Raw genomic sequence first — 10,023 nt, forward strand, 5'->3', positions numbered from 1 at the left:
TGACGACAAAAACGAAATGCTTCTCTTCTAAAAATTAACATGTTGCTGAAAGAGAATCCATGGATGCAATGTACAGACAGATATACAGATCAGCAACAGCTAGTCTTCAGTTCTTCCTTCCACAGTTCCCTCCCTCCTGTCCTGACCTCAAGAAGACAAGAAACATCACCATCTCATACTCCTCCCCCCACCTTCTCCCACCTATCTCTCATAGAACAAGCTCACTTTGGTTTTAAGTAAACACATACAAATGTGAACCCCCCAGAAGAACAGCAAGCCAACAAATTAAAGAACAAAACCACAAAAGACCACCTAAAAATCTTATTGTTCTCTTCTATGATGCAACATGTTCAAATGGTGGTGGTATGGACCTGTGGACCTTGGTTGGTGATCATATCTATAGAGCCAAATATCTCGAACCTTAGGCAGATTCAGAGGAGCTCTTGACCTTGAATCGGTAAAGAAGCTGCTTCTTCTTCTTGGATGCTGCGTTGTCGACTGTGAGGACGATCTTGCCAGGCTCGCCAACCTTGAAGCTGCCCTTCATGATCGGCTCTTCATTGGCGGGCACCTTCCTTGTCTTCTGCACAATGACAGTGTAGCCACCCTCTGCATCAGGGGTGAACTCTGCACCGTAGCTCACCTCCCACCCAAGCACCCGAAGCTCCCACACAACCGTGGAGTTCTGCAATTATAGCACATTTCATACAGACCAAATGATTAGTATTTATTCTCTCATTGCATTGTGAATAGTGTAAGAATCAGGAAACAGGAACAAAGGTCAACCTCAGTAGCAGGAATCTCAACAGTTTCTTTGGATGAAGGTTTGATCGGAAGCTCTGTGACAGCATCTGAGGTGGAGAACTCGGTGTCATCCTCTTTGTAGAGGCCTCCGAATTGGACAGGGACTTGCTCAGGAGCAATGTATCTGTATCAAATAAGATGAATCAAGCAACACAGTGTAAGAAGATGGCATTTGGAAGTATGATGACATGAAAATTCAATTGCCTGTCATGCCAACCTGAAAAGGGTCTCTGCAGACTTGGCTGCGGTGCAAAAGATGATCTTGCTCTTGGTGCGTTGTGTGAGGAACGGACTCACCATTTTGTTAGCCGCAATGTACCACCATGGCACGTTGATGAAAATCTGCATGTCATCCACAATTCAGTTCATTCAATTCTACAAACATTTGAAAGGTCACTCCAATATCACCACAAATGTACCCTTGCGTGTCATTTCTAAACCTAGGAGCAAAAGGAGGAAGGGGTTGAAGGGAAAAGATCCCTATCTTGATTGCACATTTGCACAACCATATCTAGTCTAGTTATCGCAAGACAGGCACTAGTCAACTTCCACCCATTAATCGTCCAATCATACTGATCAGAAAGAAACATCAACAGCATATACAGCTAAAGATCCTACTAGTATCTTTAACCAAAGTACGTACATTGAGAAAACTGATCAGGTACAAACATAAAAACCTTCAAGTATTGAGCAAAGTGATTCTAATTTTGCGCTGATAATGATGAAACAATTCAGGAATGTAAAGATTGAGAAGTTATAGAGAATTAACCTTCTTGGCGATGAACTCGGGGTAGTTGTCCTGGAGCAGGGCGAGCGCCTGGCGGGTGACGGTGCGGTGCTTGCCGAGCATGGGCGGCGAGTTCTTGAGGTCGGTGACCTGCACCATGGAGCAGATGCCGCTGGGGGAGAAGTCGAGCTGGTCGAGGATGCCGCGCTCGAGGAGCTGGATGCGCCACTTGAGGAATCGCTCCCGCTTCTCCTCGTCGCCGAAGGCCTTCTCGTAGAGGTCCTTGTCCTGGAACTCGCCGTAGACGTTGTAGCAGACGGGGTGGCCCTCGCGGTCGGCGCCGCGGTAGAACACCACGTTCTCGAGCTCCGGCAGGCCGAGGTCGGCGGCCAGGACGGCGTCGATGCCGAAGCGCTTGCGCCACAGCACCGCCGCCTTGAGCATCGCCATGGCCTCCTTCACCTTGAACTCCCTGGCGCGGAGGAACTTGAGCAGCACGGTGTCCGTGCGCTCGTCGTCGCCGGTCAGCGGCACGCCCCATATCAGCTCCTCCTTCGGCGCCGCAGCCTCGGCTTCCGCGGCCGCGGCCGGGGCGGCGACGACGACGGTCTCCTCGATGGCCTCCACCGTCTTGCTGGTGCCTTCATCCTCGGTGACCACGACGGTCTTCTCCTCCGTTTCCGGCTCGGCCGGCTTGGCCTCCTCCGCCGCCGCCTCCGCCTTGGGCTCCTCGGCCGCAGCCGCCGCCGCCGCCTTGGGCTCCTCCTCCTTGGCGGGCTCCTCGGTCTTGGGCTCCTCGGTCTTGGGCTCCTCCGTGGCGGCGGCCTCAGCCTCAGCCTCGGCCTCGGCCTTGGGCTCCTCGGCGGCGGGGGCCTCGGCGGCCTTGGGTTCCTCCTCCTTGGCCGGCTCCTCCGCCTTGGCCGGTGGAGGCGGCGGCGGCGGGGGAAGGTCAAACTCGCCGGCGGCAAGCGCGGCGGCGACGAGCTCCTTGAGCTGGGCGAGCGCCGTGCGCTCCGGGTCGGGGAGCTCGGAGACGAGGTTGCTCTCCTCCTTGAACGACCCCGTCCCCTCGATCACCGCCGCCTCATCGCCCCCAGCGGCCTCCTCCGCCTCCTCCGCCTTCTTCTCCTCCTCCTCCTCCTGCTCCGCCAACTTCTTCTCCTCCGCCTCCACCTCCACGGCCTTCTCCACCGCCACCACCTCGTCGGCCTTCTCCACCACCACCACCTCGGCGGCGGCGGGGGTCTCTTGCTTCGCCTCCTCAGCCATCGCTGACAGCTACACGGATCGAGCGGCGCGCGTGGGAAGGCGACAGGAGAGAGGAGAGAGGAGAGAGGAGAGAGAGAGAGAGATGGACGTGGAGGTGGAGAGGCAGAGAGAAACGGGGAGAGATTTGTAGAGAGAGAGAGGTGGAAGGCGGCGAGGCAGCAGCTGGCTAGCTGGTTTGGTTTGCTGGATGGAAGCGTGAGCTAAGCAAAGGCAGCTGTATGTAGTAGTAGTAGTACTAGGAGGGAGAGACAGACAGGTCGTGTGGGAGACTGGGAGGTGGGGCCCACATCCTGCATGGGATTAGCATAGCATTTGACACTACTTTTGAGTTTTGCCCTCTCACTCTCTCAATACTGTTTATAGTGTTTACTATTAGTACTTCTCTCTCTCTAGTCCCTTTGCCTTTGCCCTAACGTTATCATTAGCATTGACAAGCAGGCCAGTAGCTGATTAACAAGTTTAACAACACCACCAGATCGTGTAGAAGCTGGAGAAAGATAGAGAGAGAGAGGATGTCTTGGAGATTAGAGGCGATTCAGATGGAAGCTAAAATAAACCTTATCAAATTTTATCAATATTAAAATTTTGATAAGTTCATAATATTATCAAAATTTTAGTAAGATTTCTTATATATTTATCAAAGTTTGACCATAAATTAAATATAAGTACTTTTCTAATTTTACTTAAAAAAATAGTATGATTAAAATAGCATCAATAATCTTAACAGCACCTTAGTCACCGCTTTGCTAGGGTCACATCGGCAAAGTATGTGGTTGAGCACTGTCAAATTGCCAATCTCTTGTAGTAGTAGTATTAAAAAATCACTGTCGCGGTTGTCATCAACCACTCATGGGCCATGACTCATCTCATCTCATCTTCATTATCCAAGCTGCAGGAGCAGGACTGCAGGAGGCGATCTAGACGACAACCCAGCTGGTCCAGCGTGCTTTATTTGTTTGCAGTGTTTATGATTAGCGTCTTTCTTAAACAAGTCCGGATCAATTGCAGCTTTGAAAACTGGCGATCAGAGATTGATCGAGGCATGAGTATAGTACAAATTAAGTACGGATGACTGTTGTTAATCGATGGATCAGTCTCGCCGACAGAAGAAGAAAGAAAATCCGGCGAATTTGGGCGGGGTGAAAACTCCGCTTCTTTTCCGTGTCACGTCTTATTATGGATTAATGGAAGAAGTTGCAGTTTCATTTTCTGTCATTTCCCACCATTTTTTTCTCTGAAGAACAGAAAATGGTCAGAAACTCTCTCTCTTCTCTTTCTTTTCTGCGTTTCTTGGCTCTGTGTTGTCACCAAAGACACTAACATTTCTACGAAATTACTCGAAGATGGCAAGTGTTTGGTCCGGTGTTACACAAGAAATTTGTCAAAAATGTTCCTCACTGCTCAAAAAGTTGTGCTGAGGCTGAGCAATCAAAATTTGGGGCCAAGCACAATTAATTACCCCCGAAAATGACGCAGAATGCCCAAGAAAACTGAACCAGACTTTTAAAGAAGAGTTTTGGTACTAAATGCGGACAGGGGTTTGACAAGTTCAGCAAGATCGAAGCCAACAAAACACTAGTCCGATTGACAAGTTCTTATTTTAACCCTGCTCTAATCAGTCTAGCTACAGTACGATGCCCAACCGAACTGATTCTACGTCTGATTGGCAGATTAAAAAAATGGTCACGTAATTAATTAAGAAGAGTCATCAGGGAGACTGATTAAAGCAGGGTTAAAATAAGAACAGGAGGACCCTCGCTTCGCTGTAATGTCTACTGCTGCGGGTGATCACCACAAGGCTGAGGCTCTCTCTCGCTTTGACCCAACTGTGGAATCCAAAGGCCCGCCGCACCTTGGTCGGCGCCGGAAACTGCGCCTCGAGTGTAGTAGGCTGTGTTTAACTTTTGGGAAAGTTGTTAGTTTAAAAAAAATTGGGAATTTATGTGTGTAAGTTTTGGATGTGTTATGATGGAAAGTTAGAAGTTGAGGGAAAGTTGGGTGTGAACTAAACAAAGTCCTAGTACTGACAGTAATCGTAACTCGTAATGTCTTGTTTAACTTCTATTTTTTTAAAAAAACATCACATCGAATTTTTGATATATGCATAGAACATCAAATATAGATAAAATAAAAGACTAATTGCGCAATTGGCATGAAAATCGTGAGACAAATCTTTTAAGTCTAATTAGTCTATGATTAGCCATAAGTGCTACTAATGACGGATTAATTAGGCTTAACAAATTCGTCTCGTGTTTTCCAGGCGAGTTATGAAATTATTTTTTTCATTTGTGTCCAAAAACCCCTTCCAACATCCGGTCAAATATCCGACCTAAGTCGTAATCTGGGCTTCTAGCTGGTGCTGTGACCATAAGACCTGATCACCTAAAACCTCACCAAGTGTTTTTAGTAAAAAATTATCATCTAAATTTTTACATAATTTTTTTATTTTAGTAGATAACGTTTAATAGATAAGGTTGTTAAGTTTTGGGCACACGTTTTATTTAAAAGTTTTATGCAGATACAAAAGATATAAATCATGTTTAAAGTGCTAATAACTCACAACAAAATAAATAGTATTTATATAATTTTTAATAAGATGGATGATTAAACGTGTGTTACATAATTGTCTTGGATTTTCTCTACTTTCAAAGACGGTGTAGTAAAAAATTTGTCCTGTTTTCACTAGGCTACTACTAGTACATTTCCACGAGTCCATCTCATTTCGGCCATTGCTGATCGTCGTGTGTTGTTTTGTTCGGTAGCAATAGGAGAAACATGTTGTGCCACGTTCCAGTTGGTGAAGATTGATACATTTTCCTTTTTGTCTTGCTTGTTTCACGTCATGCTTTCCGTTCAGAGGTCAGCCAGACGTTCATGTGGCATGGCTCTCTCTCTACCGTTGTAGTACCACAGTACTAGTTGGCTGGTTGCGTATTATATTGGTTTATTTATTGCTAGTCCTCCAATACTCTGAGGCAGGAAGGAATAGTATGGGCATGTGGAATTAAGTGTTGGGATACAAACAAAAATTTGAGCAATTTTATTTGTACTTGCTGGTTCTGCTTCCTCTCCGTTATACTCCCTCCGTCTACCGTTATACTCCCTCCATCTACTTTCTATTTTTGATAGTTATATTTTAAATTGAAAATTTTATTTTTTATAGTCATATTTCAATCCAGTAACCTATCTTCTTAATGTCTTTCTTGGATTTAATGCGTGACTCTCTATTCTTCCACACAAAATTGGTTGCATGGGCATCGAGAAATGTAAATATTAATGAATCGCTTATTTACGAGGAATAACTAGTAGCATGTTTAAATGAATGATAAGTATAATTACTTATACTTGGTCTCTGTGCCAAGATGAAATTTGATGATCAAAAGTAGATGAAGAGAGTACTACCTCCGTCTCAAAATAAGTGCAGCCGTGAATATCCGTGCCCAACGTTTGACCGTCCATCTTATTTGAAAAATTTGTGAAAAAATTGAAAATATTTAGTCACACATAAAGTACTATTCATGTCTTATCATCTAATAGCAATAAAAATACTAATCATAAAAAATTTTCAAATAAGACAAACGGTCAAACGTTGAACGTGAATAGCGTAAAAACTGCATTTATTTTGGGACGGAGGGAGTATTTATTTTGTCTATATTATTGAGCTACAAGCTTACACCAATTTGGTAGTAGAAGTTATTAGGTATACGGAGGCTCGATCGATTTCCTGGGATCGAGAGCTTCGATTCGTTTTCTTGATTGATGATTGATCACTTCGCCACTCGACCGCCTGTTATCATGTTGCATGAAATAATTTGGTACAATTTTTTTCATGTTGCATGAAATAAGTTATGGAATTATATAAATTGTTATTACTTAATTGAAAAATGCTACAGGACGGTATTTCATTCGGATAAGATGATACCTTTAAAGCATCACCTAGTACCTCTGATAGGTATCGGCTGATATACCGTTCGGACGGGATAATATCTCTGAGATATCAGCTGATATCTGGTAGATGATACCACTGTCTTATTTTATCGGTTATTAATGCTCAGTGATTATGATTTAGTACACGGCTTCTAATTAAATTTCACGGGCACCCGGTAGCCTACCTGTATTTTTCGAACAGTTTATCATCATTTCTTTGTTTTTCTCTAGACGAGACATGGCTCTGCTGCTGCTTGCAGAATGCAGAATTGCAGATCCTAACGGTAGTGTGCTCGCGCGAGCTGTTGCAGCCTTTGGCACCGGGGCCATCGGTTAGATATCCCCGTCCGACTCTGGCAACGGTCGTGGCTTGTGCATGCAAGCTGGGGTTAATTTTGGTCCAATGGCATTTTTTTTTCTCCTACCAGAAAACGATCGGTAAAAGCTATAGCAAGAAAGAAAAGAAAACAGGGGTAAAGACCGGCAGTACCACTAGCTGGTACGAAACGGTGACATATGCGTGTGCTTAATTACTACCTCTCTCCCAAAATAAATGCAGCCATGGATATTCGTGTCCAACGTTTTGACCGTCCGTCTTATTTGAAAATTTTGTGAAAAATTTAAAAATATTTAGTCACATAAAAAATATTATTCATGTTTTATCATCTAATAGCAATAAAAATACAAATCATAAAAAAAAATTAAATAAAACGAACGGTCAAACGTTGAACGTGAATAGTGTAAAACTGTACTTATTTTGGGACGGAGGGAGTAATTATTTCAGGATCACTATGACGATGACTGAAATGTGAGGATTTTGTAATCGCGAAAAAAAAACTTTTCTTCTTCTTCTTCTTCTGCTTCTTCTTAGAAAAGGGCTGAAGTACTCATGAGGAATTTACCATCCAGATTTTGTAATCGAAAAAATTAAATATGATGAACTTTTAAGGAACTTACCATCCATTATTGATAGAGAAGAAAATGATGAGATAACATTTTCGTGCATTGCTCTTGGCAGCTCTCTACCAGCCGAGATAGTTACCATTCTTAAAATTTGAATCCAGACTGGTGTATTGCTCCTGGTAGCTCTATGTCAGTCGAGCTAGTTACTGTTCTTAAAAATTGTTGAAGTAATAAGAAGAAACTTAGCATCCATTATTTAAAGAGAAGAAAATGGTGAGGTAACCTGCGACAGAGAGGATTTGTACCCATACTATCGAGTTGCTCTTGGCAACTCTCTGCCAGTCAAGCTAGCTAACATTCTCTTTTTTTAGACTGAAATGTAAGAAAAAAATAAATGTGAGGATTTTTAGTCATCTTTATTCTCTAGATTTGGGGAGGAAAGAAGAGGGGACAGGCAGTCAGATGGCTACTTAGCGGCGACGGGAACGATGATGTCCTCAAGAAGCCTAAGGGCCGGCAACACCAAAACTTCAACGAAGGATCTCCTGGTTACGAGTTTAGGGTTGGGATTGATGGTGGAGAGAGATAGGAAGACAATGAGAAAGATTTTAGAGGGATGGGCGACGGTTAATGACAGGGTGAAGATAATGACAGTAGTTAGTAAGCAAGGGCGACAAAGATGGATATGACGGCACAAAATAATGAAGATGAGGAAGGACCGGCAAGGAAAGGGCCTCATGTCATCATAGTTGGAGAAGAAGGGCAACGGAGGTAGGAGGGGGGGGGGGAGAAGAGGATGGCGTTCATCACTTGGGACGCAAGGGCAAAAGCAATGGGAGTCAAGCAGTGGTGGCCGAAGTTGAGTCGTGCTCGTACGTGCGAACGTGACTGACTCGAGGAGAGGAAGGAAAGAGATTACCGGGGGTGGTGGGGTGTGGGGGTGGGGGTGGAGGGGGGCAATGCATATTGATACAATTCTAGAGAACTGCAAACACTACAACATAAACTCATGAGACATTTTTGTACTACGACATTTTTCAAATACTTTAAAATACTATAGAGGCATTTTATAAAATATTTGTATACCTAGCAACATTTTAGAGGCTTTTTTTTGTTTGTAAGAGGCTAGGTAGAGGCATTAGATTGTGCTACAACCATAGTAAACTAATGAAAAAAAATATTTTCTCATGCTATTACCTCGTGAAAAAATCATTCTATTCTTCGTTACATTGGCTATCCCAACCTCATCATGTCATTATTGAAACATACATGCCTTGTGTATTTATAATAGGCAAGCATATATTGGCATTCTAAAAGTGTCTTTATTGATGTTAAAATGTCTCTACATATGAGGTTATAAAATTTAAAGTGCCAAAACGATATCTTTACTAGATAAATTTTTATAAAATGTGTTCAAAATGTCTATAACGTGCATCTACAATGAAAATATTCTGTGCAATTTTAAGCTACCTCTAAGAAAAGAAAAGTGCCTCTACAACCCGTCGTAGACCTGGCCTATGCGCATGCAGCTTCTTCTTCCCTTGCCAAAGTTGAAAAGGAGCTAGAGAGAAGAAAACAATATACTACTACCAAACTAGCTAAGCTGCTGTAAACCGCCGATCCAATGAGGAGCTGTTTCCAAACTGGATCGAGCAGCTAGAAGTTGGCAAGATCCTCGGACCAGTTCAACCATTTCACTCCATCAGATGCCTTGCAATCAGCTTGTACGACACATTGCTTTTATATTAATTAAGTAAACCAAGTGGCTGCCACATTATAATTCCCAGGTCCTACCTGCGCATTATCATCTTGCAATTATCCCATAAACCAAGTATTTTAAGCGAAAAGCATCCAAACAAATGTGATCACTGATCGGTACGTAGCTCCCAGCTCCTAAAGTGAGGTGGAGCAATGATTGATCGGGGCATAAAAAGAAGGCCGGAATTGAGACAAAGGGCCTGTTTGGCACAGCTCCAACTCTTAAATATAACTCCAGAAGTTGAGACTGGAGTGGAGTTGTGGAGCTGCCTAAACCCAGCTCCACAACTCTAGTACATTTTGTGAGAGAGCTCCACCCAACTCCACTCCTAGTTTTGGTGGAGCTAAAACTGTTTGGCTGAGCTCCAGCTCCAGGAGGGATGGAGTTGGAGCTGGAGCTGTGCCAAACAGGCCCTTTGTAGATCACCTCGGATTGTGACAGGTGACAACGAATTAATTAACAACGGGATTAAGCTAGCTAATCATGCTAGGTATCACCTGTTGGGGAAGAAGAATAAAGCAGTGGTATACCAATTACACGCAGGTTGCTAGCTTAGCTGTTCTATGCCAGAGAGCAAACCCCAGCTGCTGCATTTTCTTTCTCCAAAGTGATTTCCAACATGGTACCGTATTTT

The 10,023-nt window shown here is 43.8% G+C and overlaps 1 protein-coding gene across 1 annotated transcript; it reads right to left on the reverse strand.

Annotated features, from left to right (window-relative positions):
- LOC4338870 (patellin-3) lies at window positions 1-2,989 on the reverse strand. Its single transcript, XM_015784751.3, has 4 exons — window positions 1,574-2,989; window positions 1,022-1,146; window positions 787-928; window positions 1-685 (listed from the first exon to the last, which is right to left on the reverse strand). Exons 1-4 carry the CDS (start codon window positions 2,798-2,800, stop codon window positions 422-424), a joined length of 1,758 nt encoding a protein of 585 aa, XP_015640237.1. The 5' UTR covers window positions 2,801-2,989; the 3' UTR covers window positions 1-421.
- Between the last annotated feature and the right edge of the window lie 7,034 nt (window positions 2,990-10,023).

The sequence above is a fragment of the Oryza sativa genome, chromosome 5 (genome assembly GCF_034140825.1).
Source record: "Oryza sativa Japonica Group chromosome 5, ASM3414082v1".
Classification (NCBI taxonomy): Eukaryota; Viridiplantae; Streptophyta; class Magnoliopsida; order Poales; family Poaceae; genus Oryza; species Oryza sativa.